Below are 20,765 nucleotides of genomic sequence, written 5' to 3'. Positions count from 1 at the left end.
ACCACTACTATCAGTATCCCATTCTACACCTCGACCCCCCAGCCTACCATCAATGCCCTCACTCATACCACCAACCTCCTCCCTACCTCATCCACACCCCTACCGCCCAAAACTTCTCTCCTCCCAAACACCATCCCTTACGCTAACACAACGCAGCCCGGCTCGAACACCAACCCACTCTCCCACCTGCACGCGAACTCCCTGATCAGTCATTCACCTCTGACTGCCACCCCCACCTCCACCACCTACCCCTCGATGGAAAGCATCATGGCCACCCTCATGCAGATCAAAGAAGAACTGCACATCATCAAAGAAATACTCTCCACACATCCCAAACACCCTTCACCCACCTCCACCTCCCCTCCCAAAGTGTCCCCCACCCCTCCGGCTGACTCCCTCACACAACACGCCCTACATCGGGCGCCAATCACTGCTCATAGTCGCAGCAACTGCCCTCGTCCCCCCGTCGCCCCTGCAACCCCTCACATAACTACACCTCCCCGCCCAACTTGTCCTCCGCCCTTCCGATTAACTCTTTCGCTCAACTCTCCCCCAACCGGACCTCAATCCCAGCTCGCAATCGGAACAACCGCCCTCGTCGCACCCACAACCCTACTTCTGACCTCGACACACTCACCATTCTCCGCTCCTATGACCCAGCCCCCCAAAATCGCACATCCACCCCACACCTCACCATTCCCACGATACACTCAAATCCCCTTAGACTCCCCACACTAAACAGCAGATCCTCCATCCCCAATAACCTTAGAAAAATCCCTCTCTCTGTAGAACCACCTACCACCCTCAACACACCCCGTCTCAAATGCACTCTCCTCAACTGCAGATCGGCCTCGAAACATTCCGCCGCCATTGCTGAGCTCCTATTTTCGCTGGACCTTGACCTAATCATCCTGACTGAAACCTGGCTAACTGAATCCTCAACACCTATAATGGACATTCTAGTTCCTCCAAACTATCACATTATCAGGCTCGACAGATCAGGCAAAATTGGTGGTGGAATCGCATGCATCTACAGGAACAACCTCTCTGTTCTGAAAGTCAATTCCACCACCCTACCATCCCCAACATCCTGGGAATACATCTGCCTTGACATTATCAGTGAGGGCAAACCGATTTGCTCTCTTCACAGCATCTACCACCCACCCAGGGACAACTTCACCTTTTCCCAACAAATCATGGATATGATCTCAACCAATTCCGGACGGCAGATCACCCAAATATACCTTGGTGACTTCAACCTCCACTGGAACGACCGCAATGACGCGGTAGTAAATAGTCTTAAAAACTTCCTCGATGCCCTTAACCTTACCCAAATATGCAACAGCCCGACCCACGAGAAAGGTTCTATCCTTGACCTGATCATCTCCAAAGAGGAATCTATCCAACTCGAGTCCATCCAACCCTGTGACTGGTCAGATCATCATATTATCACATTCTTCATCAATGAAAAAGTTAAAGTTAACCCGGCTCAATTCTCCAAGCCCAAAGTCTGGAAAAGAGACATGAAGAAACTCAACCCAAACTCCCTATCCCCTAACAGTTGCAATCTCCTACTTCCACCGACAGGCGATACAGACGTTCAAACCTTGACTGACCACTATCTCAACGCTATGACCACGATAATTAATGAGGTTGCACCTATGCAGCTAAAAAGAGTCTCTACAAAAAGCTCCAATCCATGGTACGACGGGAGTCTCAATGAGGATAGACGAGACGTGTGAATGGCAGAGCGCACCTGGAGATCAGCTCCCTCTGCAATGCACCTAGAAGATCTGAAGAAAAAGAGAAACGCCTACTTCAGGAAAATAAAACGTTCAAAATCAGACTTCTTCAGCCTCCAGCTCGACCAAGCGAAAAACCGCCCGAGAAAACTGTTTGAGCTAATCAGATCACAATCCAAGGATCAACCCCAACCACTCAACACGGTGCGTGAGGCTCCCTCCTGTGAAGACTTTGCTGCTTTCTTCATCCAAAAAACTGACAACATAAAGAGCGATCTCCTCATTGACGCAAGCCTCTACTCCAAACCCCAAGGCCTAGCACCAATTGAACCAAAAAACAATGCTACATGGTCAACTTTTGGCACATACTCGGAAGAAGAAATTGGCAAACTGCTCAGCACCCTGAAACCATCCAATCACCTCACAGACCCCCTTCCTGCTACCGCAGTAAAAGACTTTACCCCTTTGCTTCTCCCTCTCTGGACTAAAATTATCAACAGCTCTCTCCAACAAGGAAGCATACCTGACTCCCTCAAAGTTGGTCAAGTCACACCTCTACTAAAGAAACCTACAGCCGACCCCTCTGATCTCAACAATTACCGGCCCATTACCAATATTCCCACTCTCGCCAAACTGCTGGAAAAATGCGCACAACTACAATTGACTAAGCACATTGAACAATTTGATCTCCTCAACCCTCACCAGTCCGGCTTCCGAGCAGGACACAGTACAGAAAGTGCTATGACTCACATAATTGACGACGCACTTCAAATGCTGGACCAAAACGACACCTGCCTCCTCATCCTTCTGGATCTCTCTTCAGCATTCGACACCGTTAAACATGAGAATTTACTAGATCTACTAGAGACAAGAATGGGTTTATCTGGAACTGTTCTCAAGTGGTTCACTTCCTTTCTTAACAACAGGACGCAGAAATTCAAGAGCAACAACCTGATGTCCTCGCCAATACCTGTAACGCTAGGCGTCCCACAAGGATCCTCTCTATCCCCAACTTTGTTCAACCTAGTCATGGAACCTCTCACCACCCTGCTACAAGCATCCAATGTACACTTTCACATGTACGCCGATGACACTCAACTTTATCTCAAATTACAATCCCCCAAAGACATCTTGCTCTTGAACTCAACGATCAGAGACACCCAATCCTGGCTTGCCGACAATCATCTCAAACTCAATGCCCTGAAAACAGAGTTCCTTCTGATCTCACCACCAGCGAAGATCTCCACCACGCAAATTTGGCTTAAACACCTAACTGCACTCAATGTACAACCCACCATCGTGGACTCAGCAAAATCTTTAGGCATAACACTCGACTCCAATCTCAACATGCAGCAACATATCAGCAAGGCAACAAAGGGAGCGAACTTCCAGATCAATACCCTGAGGAAACTTAAACCCTTCCTCCCAGCCAAAGACTTCCAAACCGCAGTGCAAGCTCTAGTCATCCCTCGAATTGAATACGGCAGCACCGCCCTCTGCGGACTCCCCCTAACTACAACCGCACCACTGAGAGCTTCTCTAAACGCTGCAGCGAGACTCATCACGGGGTCAAAAAAGCACTCCCATATTACCCCTGACTTGAAATCCCTGAACTGGCTGCCTTTTGAAGCCAGAATACATCTGAAAATCGCCTGCATGACACACAAGGCGGTACACTTCAACTCACCCTGCTACCTCGCTCAGAAACTGACAATCTCGGGCGGAGCGAGAAACACTAGAGGCACAAACAATCTTCTGCTGAAACCTCGAAGATTCCGGAAGGAAAAAACATATAAGCGCTCCTTCTCAGGAATAGCGCCTAGGATCTGGAACCCACTCCCTCCCGAAACCAGGCTCATCTCCTCCACTACACTCTTTAAAAAAGAAGTAAAAGCTATCCTCATGGCGAAATACACTTGAACTATTATCTCGAACTCTCTTAATACTCTGCTACAATCTGTACTACATGTTTGACCCCTCTGCTTATTTGTATGAGTTGTCTTATTATTCACATGACTGGCTTTGCAGCCACCTATTTGTACTGTTTGATTTATTGATTTGTATGTCTGACTTTGCTCCCTCATGTACCCCTCTATGTAAAGCGCTCTGATATCTGCAAAGATCTTGTCCGCGCTATATAAAACTCTCTAAATAAATAAATAAAATAAATAAATCTTTTTGGGTACTATTTCATAATTTACATATAAAAAAGAATAATGTCTCAAACAATTTTAACTTTTTAAATTTAAATTTATTGTGATTTTTCAAAATCTAAAAGAATTTGCAACATTAATTCATCAGGTATGTCCTCCTTTTCATTCCATGATTCAATTTCTTCAACGCATTTAATTAAGTCTTGGTCTACAGTGTCATCCAAAAAGTCTATTTCTTCTTTGTCTTCCTTAGGATTGTTTTCCATATTAATTTGAAATGAAATAATGTTTTCATTTTGTTGTGCTTCCATTTTCTTGCTGTAAATTGCATAAAAAATAAATATATCAGTAGAGATAGGGCACTGTTGGGTTTAAGTTCAGACAGGTACTTGTGAGTTTTTAACAGTGAAGTTATCTTTGGGCAGTGTATGGTTTCAGGCAGGAAGTAGAACTATTAAAAAGTGCCTGTGATGAAGCGTAAGTAAATTCATAATTATACCAGAGAAGCCTAACTCAATCAATAATTTAAATAAATTAGCCTTTCTCAATGTCTAACTCTTACAGAGGTACAGTATATAACCATCTGAAAACGTTTTCCCAAATTAACTTAAAGTGCATAACATAGTTCTCCTTTCAAATTAACAACTTATCTTCTTCAAAGTAGTTGAAGTTTTCTGTGAATTTTTTTTCCAAATGTACCTTAGGTAGTGTTAGTCAAAATGGCTGTGTTTCCCTCTCATTTTTCATATATATTCATGTACTTAACCAATCAAATGTCAGCACATAAAAGTACAAAATGTAAGTAACATTTTAATTGGTTGAAAATTCAAACAGTTTCATATGTGTTTTTGTCATGTGATTTACCTCAGGATATTTAGACAGGGCTACAGCCCAAATGGCTCAACGGAATACCACCAAATTTGGGTAAATGGTTGGGACTGCTATGTAGTAGGGCGTATTCTATATTTACTCTGTTTGTCCTAAACCCCCAATCTCCCTTCTTAACAGCTCGCTGGCTCAGGGGGTAGTAATACCAGCTCTTAAAGCTGCCACCATAGTCCCCATCCTCAAGAAGCCTGGCGCGGACCCTTCTGCTCCAGCCAATTATCGCCCCATCTCTCTCCTGCCCTATTTGGGCAAGGTGCTGGAGCGACATGTAACATCAGTCCTCAGTGCCCATGTAGAAGCTAATGGGGGCCTAGCGTCCCGCCAGGCAGGCTTCCGGCCGAGGCACTCCACCGAGTCTGTCGTGGTGTCGGTCCTGAACAACCTCAGGGAGGGCATGGACCAAGACAACCACCAGGCCCTGGTGCTCCTCGATCTCTCCGCCGCCTTCGACACGGTGGACCATTCCATCTTACTTTCCCGTGTCGGAGCGGCGGGGATCGAGGGCTCAGCCCTGGTCTGGCTTTCGTCCTTCCTGAGGGACCGCACCCAGGCGGTCCGGCTGGGGGATTTTTCGGCCACCCAACTCAAAGTCACTTGTGGTGTTCCCCAGGGTTCTTCTCTTTCCCCTCTTTTGTTTAATCTTTATATCTATCCTTTGATCTTTGCACTTCAGCAACTGGAGGTCACTGTTTTCAATTATGCAGACGACCTCCAGCTTATTTTTAATTTGTCTTCTTCCCCACATTCCATCTCCAATTTTCAGTCTACTATGATTTTCATCAGGGACTGGATGAACCACAACCATCTGAAGCTGAACCCTGATAAAACAGAATTGGTCCTTACGGGTGGTTCCTCCAGTCCCTGGAACTCTTTTTTCTGGCCTTCTTCCTTAGGTTCTCCCCCCATACCCTCTTCCTCAGTCAAGACTCTAGGCATCAAACTTAATAATCATCTCAACCTTCACTCACAAATTAATTCTGTTGTTTCTTCCTGTTTTCTTGTTCTTCGAACTATTCGATCTGTTTCTCGTTTCTTTTCTCCCCTTGCACTTAAGTTAATCATGTCCGCACTGGTTGTCTCCCGGCTGGATTACGCCAATGCCCTCTACAACGGCATCCCAGCGTATAGTCTGCGGAAGCTCCAGCTGGTTCAAAACCAGGCGGCCAGATTGGTATATGGTCTCCCCCGCTCCCATCATTCTACCCCCCTACTAAAGGCACTACATTGGCTACCTGTCAGGGAGCGATCCCTGTTCAAAACCGGTTGTATGCTCTTTCAGGCGCGCCAGGGGACTGCCCCTGCTTTCATCTCCTCTCTGATAAAAGAGTACATCCCCTCCCGTGAGCTTCGCTCTTCCACACAATCTCTCCTTCAGGTACCCCGATACAGACGCAAGAAATGGGGCGGAGCTAATTTTTCAGTACTAGCTCCATCCTTTTGGAACTCCCTCCCTGATCACTTGCGTCTGGCTAGACACTATTCTCTGTTTCGCAAGGATCTTAAGACTTTTCTTTTCACTCAGGCTTTTCCCTAATGTGAATTGATCCTAATTTTCTTTCTGCATTTGTTTCTTTGTCCTGCTGCTAAATTTGCCTCCACAGCGCCAAGAAACCGTATGGTGAATGTTGAGCTATACAAATATTTTAAATTCAAATTCATATTTGGTGTAAGTGTCTCCAGTGGTTTTTCTGTAAATTACTTTCCCACCTTTTTTTTGGAAGCGCTTACCGGTGCGCACCCCGGTACGCGCACCGGCAGCGTTACGGGAGTCCTCCATTTTGTGTTTCGGTAGAATCGAGACACAAGATGGAGGACAAACAACGTTGGGAATGGGTAGAAGGGGGCACGGTAGACACTTTCTGACCCTCTAGGTTTTCTGAGGGCTTAGGACACTCATATAGGCAAAAATAAATTTTAAAAAATTCGGGGGGGGGGAGCGTTACCGGTACGCGCACCGGTAAGTGTACTGGGGGGCGTACTTTGGTGAAAAAAAGTGAAAAAAGTTAGAAAAAGATAAACGTTTTGAATGATCAGAGGTAGGATAGCTTTGAAAAGAGCTTTTGGGTTCTGTGGCTGATTTAGGTACCTACAAGTAGGTTCCAATGCACAGTCTTAAATCCAGGAGGAATATTCTATTCCCCTCATCTGAGAAGTGCACACCATCTCCTCTGTAGATGTCTTGCATGTTGTAACTCATGAGCGCTCCAGAGTGAAATATAAAAAAAAATGAATATACTTTAAAAAAATATATATTATATTAATATACAATACAGGGTTCATTTTTAGAAAAACATACCTATCTCAGCTGTAGACATTTGCGAAAAAATAACCTTAGAAATTCACTAAAAAATACATAGGTATGAAGCCCTATAAAAAGTTAGGAATTAGCAGTTAAAAAAACCTAAGAAATTCACAGAAAAAACCAAAGGTTTCACACCAGTTATAGTTAGAAATTAGCAGTTAAAAAACCTATGAAATTCACTGAAAAAACCATAGGTTTTACACCAGTTATAGTTAGGAATTAGCATTTAAAAAACCTAAAAAACCATAGGTTTCACACCAGTTATAGTTACCTGGAAATTTTACTGACATAAAACCATTGAAATTCCCAAGTTATAGTTAGTTGGACTCACTATAACTTGCGCGTGTAATGCACTGCTGATGACATCACATATTACATCACTCATGACATGGTCAGTGACATCACTCATGACATCACTGATGACACCATCCTTGTGACGGAGAGACTGACCTCCTTTTACTGTAAAGTAACCCTTGAAACGCATATTGAAAAATAAAAACTAACATTTTAAAAAAAGTGGACATACCTATACCAGTTACAACAACCAATTCAGTAATTCCACCATTTATATACACATCCACTCATTCACCAACACTTCTATGTAGTCACTCATACATATACTCACTCATCATATGTAGTGAGACACCTATACATCCGTTAACACACCGACAGTCTTCCAAAAGTTGCTCACACACATACTCAGACATGCAAATAAACTATTGAACATCCATGTATTTGCATATACAGCTATACATACACTACCACCTTACTTCTAAGGAAAGTTACACATACTTACTCTCTTAAACAATCACTTATAGAAACACATAATTATTTCAACAGGAACTCTTTCAATATCTCACTCACATATACTCACTTATATACATCAATACTCACATATACTAGATTAAAACATATGTAGCTACTGATAAAGACACTAGTGAGACAGTCATTCACTCACTAACACACACATATACACACTCATCCACCCATACAGTCCTGCACATATGCTGTCTTCAAAACACATACAAAGAGAGAGTTAGTCATTCATGCATCTATGTGATAAGTAAAACCCCCACAAAACCATACAAACACTCATACTGATACTAAAAAAAATCTAATAACCCATATACCTACACATGTACCTACTTAACAACCCATGCAGCCACTTGGGCACAAAGTGAAACACTAATACATATATATAAATATTTAAACATTACTCACTAATATATGTATTCACTAAGAAACACTTAATAAGCCAGTTAACTAATCAATTTTATTAAAAAAACATCCATTTAGAAACTTATTTAAACATTTATTCTTCCATCAACTTTTACATATACATATATAAAACATATTTATTTTTCAGAAAGACACACATTCACTGGATGGTGTCATCAGTGATGTCATGAGTGATGTCACTGACCATGTCATGAGTGATGTAATATGTGATGTCATCAGCAGTGCATTACACGCGCACGTTATAGTGAGTCCAACTAACTATAACGTGGGAATTTCAATGGTTTTATGTCAGTAAAATTTCCAGGTAACTATAACTGGTGTGAAACCTATGGTTTTTTCTGTGAATTTCATAGGTTTTTAACTGCTAATTCCTAACTATAAATGGTGTGAAACCTTTGGTTTTTTCAGTGAATTTCATAGGTTTTTTAACTGCTAGTTCCTAACTATAACTGGTGTGAAACCTTTGGTTTTTTCTGTGAATATCTATATATATATATATATATATATATATATATATATATATATATATATATATATATACCACTGGCCGTTGCAAGTAGGTAGTTATAGTTAGGGCATAGTTTCCATAAATTATTTTTTTCTGCACTCGTAACAAATCCGCAATAACACATTTCTACCGTAAACGGCCTTGATCACACACAACAACGCAGAAAGGGTAGATCGTCATATTTTTTTTAATTTTTTTAAGATTTATTACACTTTGCCTATTTTACACAGCTTCGTCGTGCCTACAACCCTGGGACCGGCAGCGTGGAGTAACAATAAACTTGGATCAGATACACAGCTTAAATGGCAACATCCCGGGGACCGGCAGCGATTTTATCTGGAGCAAAAAATCTGTGTGCAAGTCATCTGTGGCAACAGTGATAACAATAACAACAGCCTTTACGATCCTGTATATTTTATCCGCCAATAATTGAACAATCTTAAACTTACTGCCCAACCAGCGCCCACATATCACTGTCACCATTCTGATTTTCTCAGTACCCGATCCGCTGTCAAATCATACGTCACTGATCAGTGTCTATACAGCGTAGTTCGCCATATTTATAGTGACAGTGCTCAATAGCCAAATAATGGACATAAACAACATACTCTATTGTAATGTTAAATACTTGCACAAATGCATTTGTTAAAAGGCATAAATACATTTCTAAAAACATTTCTAAAAATATGATAGTATGCACCAATAAAATTTCATATTACAAATTTACATATGGCACAAATTAGTGTTTCCTCTAGTAACCAGTTGGTATATTGCTTAAATGCTTGAGTATTATTATTGTTCCAATCCATAAACATATGGCTATATTTAAAATAATGTTTTTTATGTTATTTTATTTTAGTGCCACACCTCCTATTATGTTATAAATATATAATATAACCCAAGAACTTGTAGAATTTATTCACCCCTATATTCATTTGCCTACTATCTATGTCTATGCTTCTTCGGCTGGCTCACAATTATGCACATGATTGCTAAAGCGTCTTGTTTGATACCTAAAGAAATTTGTATTTAATGAGTATGAGCAGAGTAAATCATAACAACCTTGCCAATAAAAATATCTGACTATTCATGTGCAACCCAGTCTCTGAGCTATAAGACAATTGACAAATCTTAAACAAACTGACTAGGTGCTCGATTCCTCCTGAAATGCAAATCCACATAAAGTGCTAAGTGCTACATGTCCCATATTATCAGTAGCATCTATTTATGACATAGTGTCCTTATGCTCCATTGATAATACATATTCATATATAGTACAAAAACCAGCTAAAGGCTATAATTTGACAAAAAGTATCTTTTAAATAGTTGATCCCCACAAATGTTAATACAGATATATAACTATATAAATACACATAAATATAAATAACCTCCAACTGCCAAAATAGATTAAAAAAAAATCAAAAATTGCTTATGGAAAATTAAGTTTATCATAGATATCAGAAGTTCCACATTGCATTTTATCATTTCAATCAATAGTGCAAATATAGTTAAAGGTAAAATTGGTCATCTAAAATCCATTATACGCTATATAATTGAAACTGGTAAATGATAAAATCTTGTTGCAGAGCATATAGTCTCAAAAATACCCAAGTAATAACTCCATAATCGATCATAACAGGGCCAAAAACACATACAATCACCTATACTATTGTGTATACATATACATGCGCACGTGAGTGATGCAAAGATGGTGTCAGTGATGTAATCGATTTCCACTAAAATCCTAAAGATATGTGTGTAAGTTCTCTCTGTTAATGCCCCCTGGGTACTTGGTATCTAACTCGAATATATATCGAGTCTCGAGGCGCCTTAACTTGGCCTCCCGGTTGCCGCCTCTTTTTTCAGGCAGTATTGCATCAATGACAAAGTACTTCAGATGTTTTAGACTACTATTGTGACATTCTTTAAAATGCCCCGCAACCGGGTAGCTAGAATCGTTATTAACAATAGCCCTTGTGTTTTGTAAAATCCTCTTATGAGCAGCTAGCTTGGTGCTGCCAATATACTGGAGATTGCAACTACATTCCAACACGTAAATTGCATGATCTGTCTTACAAGTCAAATGTTGGTTGATCACCTGTATTCGATTGTTAAAAGCTGTTTGGTAAGTAGTCCTATTCATGCCATACTGGCCGGCTTTACAGCTTGAGCATTTATAGAAGCCTTTCCAAGCTGTAGACCAAATCCCTGTATCTTGATCTTCTGGGCTACTCTTAACCAATGCATTGCCCATCATTTTTCTATATGTAATAGTAGGTTTTTTCGGAAGGAAACTACCAATTACCGGGTCATCCAACACAATAGGCCAATTATGTCTTATAATTGCCCTGAGCTGTTTATACTGTCTAGAATAAGAGATAATTAATCTAGTTGGCTCCTTGGGTGCATCTGCACTGTTGCTAACTACACCCCAGGACTTTGTTTTGTATTGGAGCAAGTCATCTGTAGATCACTTCTTAGACTTAGTGATGGCTGCATCTTCAGTCTTAATGCTATAGCCTCTCTCTAAGAAGCGTGTTTTACTTTCTGATTGTTTGGCAGAGGAATCGATCTCATCACTGCACATATGCCTTATTCATAACATTTCCCCATATGGGATGCTTTGTAGGAGATGTGGAGGATACGTGCTAGATGCGTGTAATACTGTATTTCCAACTGTTTGTTTGCGATACAAGAATGTGGACAATGTACTGTTTACTATATGGATTTGCACATGTAAAAAAGTGACACTTTCATTACTAGTGGAAGAGGTGTAGCTCAAATTGACCTCATTATCATTTTATCATTAATTTGTGCGATAAACTCCTCCGCACTTTGCTCTGTGCCATGCCATACAATGAATAAATTGTCGATGAATCTCAACTAAGAATTTTACCCTTTCATTATTGAAAGCTCAAATTATTTCCTGTGGACCAGCTCCTCCTACCAGCCCATGAATAAACATGCATAGCTGAGGGAGAAACTGGCCCCCATGGCCACGCCTTATCTTTTCTGGTCAATTTGATTTTTAAAAAGAAACAGATTATTTTCCAGACAAAACACCAGCATACTAATGAACATTTTTTTGTATTGAGCATGTTTTAACGGTCTAGTTGCCAGGAAATGCTCCACCGCCCTGATGCCATCATGATTCCTTATGCATGTGTATATGACGATACACCCAGGCCAATCAAGAGATACCCATTTTGCCAATGTATGTCTTCTATCTTGCGAAGACAATTGATGGTGTCCTGCACATAGGATCTTAAGTTTTTGACATGTTCTTGTAGAAAGTAGTCGGTATATATTGACATATTTTCGAGTAGCCTATTGCATGCCGCTATAATAGGCCTGCCTGGTGGCTTATGCATGTTCTTGTGCACTTTGGGAATAAAATATATTACAGGAATGGTGGGTTGCTCCTTTTTCAAATACTTCTATTCTTCTAAGCTCAATAGGCCCAGGCTTTTCCATGCCAAACGTTTTGTAAAAAAACAGATCCTATGTATGTATGTATGTATGTATATGTGTATATATATATATATATATATATATATATGTCGCCAGTAGGTTTATATAGTTAGGACCTAGTGGAAATTCCGAACATTCTATTGGGAATAACTTTGGCGCCGATTGAGGGATCTGCCTTTCATTTTCCTTACATTTGCCTCGCTGCGCTCCGCTCCTTCCCTGAAAGTTTCGGGGGGATTCGTCAAGCGGGGGCCGAGAAAAAAGGGGGGTCCAAAAACGTGTTTTCTCCATGTTAATATCCATAGGGACATTATGACAAGGATACAGCTCGAACGGCTGAACGGAATTACACCAGATTTGGCAAAATGGTAGGGGCTGGTATGCAGTAGTGCCTTTTTTATATTTGGTGAAAATCGCTCCAGTAGTTGTCGAGAAAATTCAATTTTCCCAAATTATATCTCTATGGGTGGGACACCGTGAGTGCACTGTAAGCTTACTGTACTCTGTACCTTCCCTAGTATGAGCTACATGCTGATTGGCCTTATATAGTTAGGCATTAGCATATAAAAATCCTTCGAAATTCACTGAAAAAACCATAGGTTTCAGGCCCTATATAGTTAGGAATTAGCATTTAAAAAACCATTGAAATTGCTCCTATATAGTTAGTTGTACTAACTATATTTCGCGCACCCGCAATCCACTGCTGATGATGTCACATATTACATCTTTCATGACATGGTCAGTGGCATCACTGATGACATAATTCATGTGATAATATGATGCACCTCCTTAGACTCTAATATAACCTTTGATACACCCAGTGTTAAATCCAGACTACCATTCTTGAAACCATTGACACACCAATACCAGTTACTACATACGCACTCACTGATTGCTAGGTTTACACACACACATCCACTTATTCACCCATAGAATCACTCATACATGCAGTCACTCATCAATACAACACTAACATATGCACTCATACCCCTATACAGACACTCACACACTGCCACTCATCCGTGGAGTTACTCACACACCTAGTCAGTCATGCAAAGAATCAACCACACTTCCATTTCCTCAGCTATACAGTTATACACATAACACCTTCCTTATTCAAACATATACTAACACATACTTACTCTTATACAATCACTGATACAAGTGCACAATTATCCATACAGCCACTCACACAATCACTGGCTCTCATGTATAGTCATTTATATATGCCAACTCTCACATGCACTGTATTTACATATGTACTTACTTGGACATGTAGCACTGAGATAGCTATTCACTCGCCAACACACACATTCACACAGTCAACCGCCCATATACCTGTTTCCACGTGCACTCTTGAACTCATACACCTAGTGAATCATCTGCTCACACATCTATGCACAGTCACACACCTCTCAGCTACCCACACACACACTCAGTCTCCCATACAAATACTTGGGCAACCAATCAATAACCCATATAGCCACTCATATAGCTACTGATCAACACATGCAGCAGCTTACACAACAACGGACATACTGATGCACACATTCAGAGAGTTTAGTCACTAACCCATGCATTCAGTAAGACAAAATTCATCAATCACTCATACAGTCAGTCACGCACCTACTAAATCCTTCATCCAGACACTTATACATCCACTCATTCTTCAATATGTAAAACATATTTATACTTTACAGAAACATACAGTCACTCGATGATGTCATCAGTGATGTCATTTGAGATGTCATCAGTGATGTCACTGACCATGACATGAATGATGTAATATGTGACATCATCAGCAGTGGATTGCGGGTGCGCGAAATATAGTTAGTACAACTACCTATATAGGAGCAATTTCAATGGTTTTTTTAAATGAATCAGTGAATATATATATATATATATATATATATATATATATATATATATATATATATATATATATATATATATATATAATGTCCAAGTCGCCGGAGATCGCACCAACCTGTGAGAAGGGGATCGCTTCCCTGAATCAATTGGGGAATGAACGGCGCAGCTGGCTCTTCATTGCAAGGACAAAATTCCAACCCTGGGGCCCACTGGAGGGCAAGAATTGGTCCATGTAAATTGTTTTAACAAGCACGCAGCCACCCGAGGTAAATAACAGGCCATGAAAACCACGAGCTCCAGCATGCACTTAAATATTTTACCGGATTACCTGGAAAAGGCACACCTGAAGCCTATTAATGTGACGCAATGCAAAGGAACTGTGTGGAAACCTGAGACAGGGTGTGCTTTTAAAAGTGCCACTGAGGAAAGAGCATGAATGCTCTGAAACGCTTGAGGCGAATGGACAGAAATGGCTGGAGTTGTAATTCTGTCCTTTTACAAATAAAGGTTTGTGACCTACCAGCTGGAGGAGTGCGCCTCTAAATGCATGGGCATGGGTATATATATATATATATATATATATATATATATATATATATATATATATATATATATATATATATATATATATATATATATATATATATATATTTATTTCTGTTAACTAAGACCAGACCATTTAGCTTTGCAAATTTTTTTTTTTTTGGGTGGTGGGTTTTGTCAGCCTCATAATTTTGTTGTGATATGCTAAAAGTTATTATTGGCACTTTACTAGGCTATGTGTGGCTGGATTTTTTCTTTGGTCGTTCCATTTATGTTCAACAGTTTAACGTTCCTCTGATTTTTTCTTGGGAATTAGATTCCATAACAGTTTTACATATTACGATGTTCAACAAAATATATTTCTTTATAACAGCACACACTTCAATGATTTCTAAAAAAAATTTTGTTTCTGTTTTGTACAACAGGTATTAGCTGAAGGTTATCTCATGATTGCAATTGATGGCTCTGAAGCAGCTGATGGTTCTGACTGGTTTTGCTATCATGCCACCTCTCCTTCTGTGTTTCCTGTTGGGTTCTGTGAAATTAACATGATTGAACTAACCCCACCCAGAGGTATGTTCTTTTAGACAAAAATATACAGAATGAAGTTTTCTGGGGCAAACAATCACTAAAGCTCTGTTATTTAGTCTTTACTAAATGAGATGTTTGCTGCCTGCAGGCATGCACTTCAGTTCCAACCATACATTTTTTTTTTTATTAAAGACCTTGATTCTTCATAAAGCATAGTGTACATTACGCAACTCACATTTTCTTATACAAGTAGTCAGAGCAGCCTGCTTATCGTCATAGTGTAAATATGTGTGACACAGCCATTTAGCCGGCATCCCGGGGCCCGGCGGCGTTCAGTACATCAGATGTGCAAAGATAATAGTTCTTAGTTGTAGCAAAACAGCAGTATATATAACTCTGTAGATGTTTGCGCTCTCGTTTCGCTTCCAACATACACATGACTTGGCTGTGTCTGTGAGTCACGCATCAGAGGTCGTATCTTCATATGAGTCTAAAACCTCAAGTATAAAAAAAACAAGCTACCCCAACTTCCCCTAGTTCCAACCATACATATGTTGATATTTTTGCTATTAAAACTAATTCCTTTCCTTCTTAGTCATCTACAAAGATGTCCAACTCCTTCTTGCTTAGCTGGTGCCTTAAAATCTGAAAATGTAATGGTCATTTTGTTGGCAATGTTCGACAGACGTAAAACTGTGAGAAGGAAGAGTAGGACTTTGATAAATGAATGCCACCAATAGTATCTTGACTATTCCATGTCCCTCTTAGCTTTGACAGCTCTTACCAGATGAATCACAATCCACAATGAAGCAGGTTGTCCTGACTATTTCATTCCCAAAAAAGGAGAATAATACAAGGGGAGGAGATTTTATCCTAGGTTTACCTTCCAAGAGCAGCATTTCATTTGTATATAACACTCAGTACAAAACAAATTACTTGGAAAAACGTAAACGCCTGGTTTACGCACCTGTGCACACCATGTGTGAGTTACAACTAGTATAATAGACCAAAAAGACACAGAATATCTGTCTGCAGGCAGGACTGTTGCAAATACCATTTTAGGCCAATATTAGCAGGAAAAGAAGAAACTAAATCAAAAAGTCAGAACAAATAAGCTCCTAGTACTTTAAAATGAGTCTAATCTGTCACTTACAACAGGAACCTGCAGTCCTGCATGATGACGTTTACTAACTAAGGGCTCTGGTCTGCAGTCCTGAATGCAATTACACACTGCCGGCTGGCAGTCACCAGTAGTTCATGTGTATGAAGGCCAGACACAGGCTTCATAAGCATGGTACATTGACCCCAAAAGCCAATCTTGGACCACATAATTGCTAGTATTACCAGACTGCAACCCGTACGAGTGATAAAAGTTGTAGCAGGAATTTCTGCTCCCATACAGAACTGTGCATAGAGACTTAGAACCTCCGTGAATTAGGGTGTGCCAAAACTCACCTTAGTATCCAAAATCCCCTACCAGACTAGCAATCAGTGTCTCATTGGTACTTACAAAACACCAATGATTTAGACAACCCAGAACATGGACTTAGAACACCTCAGGTAACGTGGAACACATGAACACTCTTTCGTTATACTAACATATCAATCCAGAACGAGGAGTCGATGAGGACACGTGCGAGTTTGAAATGTTTATTTCTAATGCAGTGTTCTCAAACGCAGTATCTTAGCTAATACAAGCAAACATATTATAAAGATCAAGGTTATAAGCATAGTTACTATTCCATAAAATACAAAGGGTGAAAGCATATTAAAATGCTAAAGGAAACCGGTCTAAATAGAACTTCAGTTTACCCTCCCTAGCTTGTATATTATATTATATCTACAGAAGGTCTCTTTGGGTTTAGAAGGGCGGGCCCATACCTTTAGCTTCAGTGGAAATGGATCACATCATCTCCTACACTAACACTCTGCATACGGATATTCATCAAGTGTGTGTCTCCTGCCTTGCGCTGTGCAATATCTTTCGCTCCTAAAACCAAAGTTGGCCACAGCTGCATCCATATTATGTCTACTCTGTGCGCTGATCAATCCAAACAATAAGCGCTGTGTTGAGATAACCTTGAAGGCCTCGGCACTCACTGTACAGACATAACTTACCAAGCAAGACTGATATTTAGAAGAAAACAAGTTATTCTCGTGTACAGCAAAATACCTAACTAGGCTAAAAGCATTAATAACAAAATGTGTCGTGTGCAGTGGCAGCAGGAAAGGAAAAATGGCGTTTAAAACTCTATCTAATACATGCCAACTTAACACAGTGCAAAGGTGAAACCAATACATAAGACAAAGTCGAACATAAAAGAACGGCCTAGAAAGATCATAGATCTGCGCAATCGCTCAGGTAGCTACGTTTAATATAACAAAAATGTACTATGTGCAAGACTGTCATCTTCCTGCTCGTAGCAACTGAAATAAATAGTGTTGGGAGAACATGGTTGTCCCTGCATGGCTGGCGGAGTCTGTGGTCATCACGACAATTGTTGCCTTATTTGGGTGCGGGGATAGAAAAGCAATGCAGGTGACCACATGGTCATAGGGCCATAGAATGCACAATCCTACAAGACAACATGGGGCTTGTGCAAAGTGTCAGTAGTAAGTGACAATGATGCTAGCTGCACCGTAGTACCATTTGCCAACCAGACAGTTATTCCACTTGAAAGCTCTTGAGATGAGGCAGTCTCAATCCCACCTTTCATGAAGATTAGTCCTCATGTTGGAGTTAAAATGGCCTTTTTGGGACTTAAACCCCACTACCCTTGGGTCATCGATTCACAAGCTCTTCTGTGCCAAAAAAAGCTTGCTAATAATTCCATAGAGCACCCTTTCCACTCCATGACTAGTTGCATCCTTTTATATTTTTCATCACTGTCTGGCACCAAGCATGGTGCATGCACTAATAAAGCTACAACAAAATACGTTATCTGGAAAATACTGAAGAAATTATTATAAAATAATTTTCCCTTTTGTTTAAAGAAAAAAAGAATGTAGACCCCAAATGGATTTGATGGATCCGTGGACAATTTCGAACCCCTCTTTTTGGCTGAACCTCGATCAGACTGGTTTTCACCCATTCCTTAGGAATAAATCAATATTGATGGCTACTGTAGCCAGTATTCACCTACTTCTAGACTCTGGAGGATCAGAAGTTGTGATCCTCCTGGATTTTTCCACAGTATTTAAACACTTGTCTCATTCCATTCTACATCCAAGTAGTACTTCCACACTCATTCCATTCTACAAAATATGATTTTCTTTTGCATTTATGAACACTAAAAAAGTCCTGCCCCTAACTATTCTGATAATTATATGGCAATGCAAACATTAAAACATATATATATTTTAAATGCACACATATGTAAATTTGCACCTTATCGCACACTTCCAGTGTCTCAAACTCTACAATAAAAGCCAATTGAAATCTTAATCAAAAGCAGCATAGCACCAACAAATGTAATTTTCAAGTTTTTCTTTTTTTAAATTTCTTTTTATTGTCAGTAAGCAAATTAGGATCATTGTGTATACGTTGTTCCAAAAATATCGATAGCTGTGTGAGCATCCTACCAGGGTACCCTTGGTACAATCTTATAACACAGAGCAGCAATTTGCAGGCTTCTTACAGAAGGAAATCTTTTTTTACTAACCCCGCCCACATCTCAGTTACAACATTTTTGATAAACCCAGCGGGCGGACTACACCTCATATAGCCTGGCCTGTAGCCACTTCTTTGCGACCGCAGGAGTGATCGGTATGTAGTTGCTTTCCTCCCATCATCTTATTCCTTTTTTTTAAAAGCTAATTTTTATTTTTACCAAACTAAACATTTAAGCTTGTTGTTGCTATTGACAGCATCTGGCGGTGAAAGCATCCTCCCTCTCGTTATACTTTTGTGTCTTTAGTTGAGAGTCGAGAGAGGTTTTCACGTGTTGCTGCGTCTCTCAAATTTTATTAAAGTTGAGTGAACTAAAGTAATTGCAGTCAGACTTGCAGCAGCCGTAGAATTGTGCTGAAAATAAGCACTGCTCCATTGAGGAAATAGAAGCTTCCATCTTACAGCATGGTTTGTGCTGGCAATAGCAGCAATATGTCAAATCTTTTCTCTTGCTTATGTGAGAGGATGCCTCCATTGAAAGTAGAAAATATGTATTCTTTATTCATGAATGTCATGGTTGTGGGAGAAAGAACGTAGCAAAGAGTCTTCATGCATTATCTTGATTGTGCCTTCTAAACTCACATTCAGTTGACGAATGACAATTTTAGCATGAAATATTGTAAAGAACCCAGAATGACGTAGGAGAGGCATGCAGGAAATAGCACAATGTAGGAAGGAGTTTCAATACAGCAAGGACCATAGCAGAGCTACCAAGAAAGGGGCTCTTTGCATTCTAGTTTGACTTTAATAAAGTTAACTAGTTCACTGCTTGGTTGATGGTGGCGACCAACATTATATTGAGATCTACAAAGTTGAAAGGTAAACCTAAACCTGCCTTTAGGTCTACATTGAGACATAATTTGTAGTCAAGTCCACTCATGTCACCACTTGCTGTTGAACCACTTGACGGCATCACATAAGCTTAGATCTATGGCTGTGTGTATATGTAAGTATCTGTCTGTGTGTGTGTGTGTGTGTGTGTGTGTGTGTATATATATATATATATATATCATCTTTATTGCCCCCACATAAGAAATCTTCACTGCTTATTGTTAAACCTGATGCTTTCCTGCATCTATTGCAGCCCCTGAATGTGTAAGGCTATAAAGGAATGTCTCGATTTATGGTTGTGCTAAGACGAAATTCAGATAAGTTTTGACATGTTCAGTAGTTTCTTCTGAAGATTTTTTTTTTGATGCCACTTACTGATCCTCCAGTGCCCAAATGTTATTTAGGTCTAAGAGTTTCTATCATTTCTTATAAATCTTATATATGAGAAGTCTAACCAGATTAGAAAAGATGAAAACCTTGAAGCACCAAGAAAACGTACAATGAAGCATACAGCATTTAGAAGGTATTAAAAGAAAGAATGGAGGCAGCACCAAGTGTGAAGTAAAACAGGACCACGTTGTATCAAAAAATATGTTTTCCTTTATTTTTTCATTTTCCAGGTATTGTCAAAACCCTGTATATTGCGTTTCTATCTGAACGGTGACAACAAATACTTTTCGTAAGGCAGTTCCAAATCGATTGTGGAGCCAGCAAAGTAGGGGGTATAGTGACAGGTAGAATTCAGGCGATGAATGGTAATTGCCTGAATTCTAGATACATTTGAATGGCTTGGTAGTTGCCGTCAGGTCCTACATGCTAAGATTCGAATGGGCCGTTTTCAATGTTTTGTCGATGCTGTTTTCCTTTAATAAAGCGATCGTTGATATATCGGACGTTCCGAATCGGTAGTGCTGGCTCCAAAAGGATTCAGCAGAACGGGATAAGAACCGAGCCTATCTGCAATGTGTTCTTTATAGGCCTATGACAATACCTGGAATCCGAGGTTAATATTGGC

General features: G+C 40.1%; 1 protein-coding gene across 2 annotated transcripts in view; it reads left to right on the top strand.

Annotated features, from left to right (window-relative positions):
* Window positions 1-20,765, top strand: part of MBTD1 (mbt domain containing 1) — a 947,763-nt gene that overhangs the window by 326,348 nt on the left and 600,650 nt on the right. For both annotated transcript variants that reach the window (XM_086930849.1, XM_086930850.1), the window contains exon 12: window positions 15,144-15,291. In XM_086930849.1, coding sequence (XP_086786975.1) covers window positions 15,144-15,291 — 148 coding nt within the window. The remainder of the gene's footprint in view (window positions 1-15,143; window positions 15,292-20,765) is intronic.

This window comes from Lissotriton vulgaris, chromosome 7 (assembly GCF_964263255.1).
Source record: "Lissotriton vulgaris chromosome 7, aLisVul1.2, whole genome shotgun sequence".
NCBI classification, from domain to species: Eukaryota; Metazoa; Chordata; class Amphibia; order Caudata; family Salamandridae; genus Lissotriton; species Lissotriton vulgaris.
The sequence above is the reverse complement of the archived record's forward strand: the minus strand, read 5'-3'. Positions and strand labels throughout refer to the sequence as shown.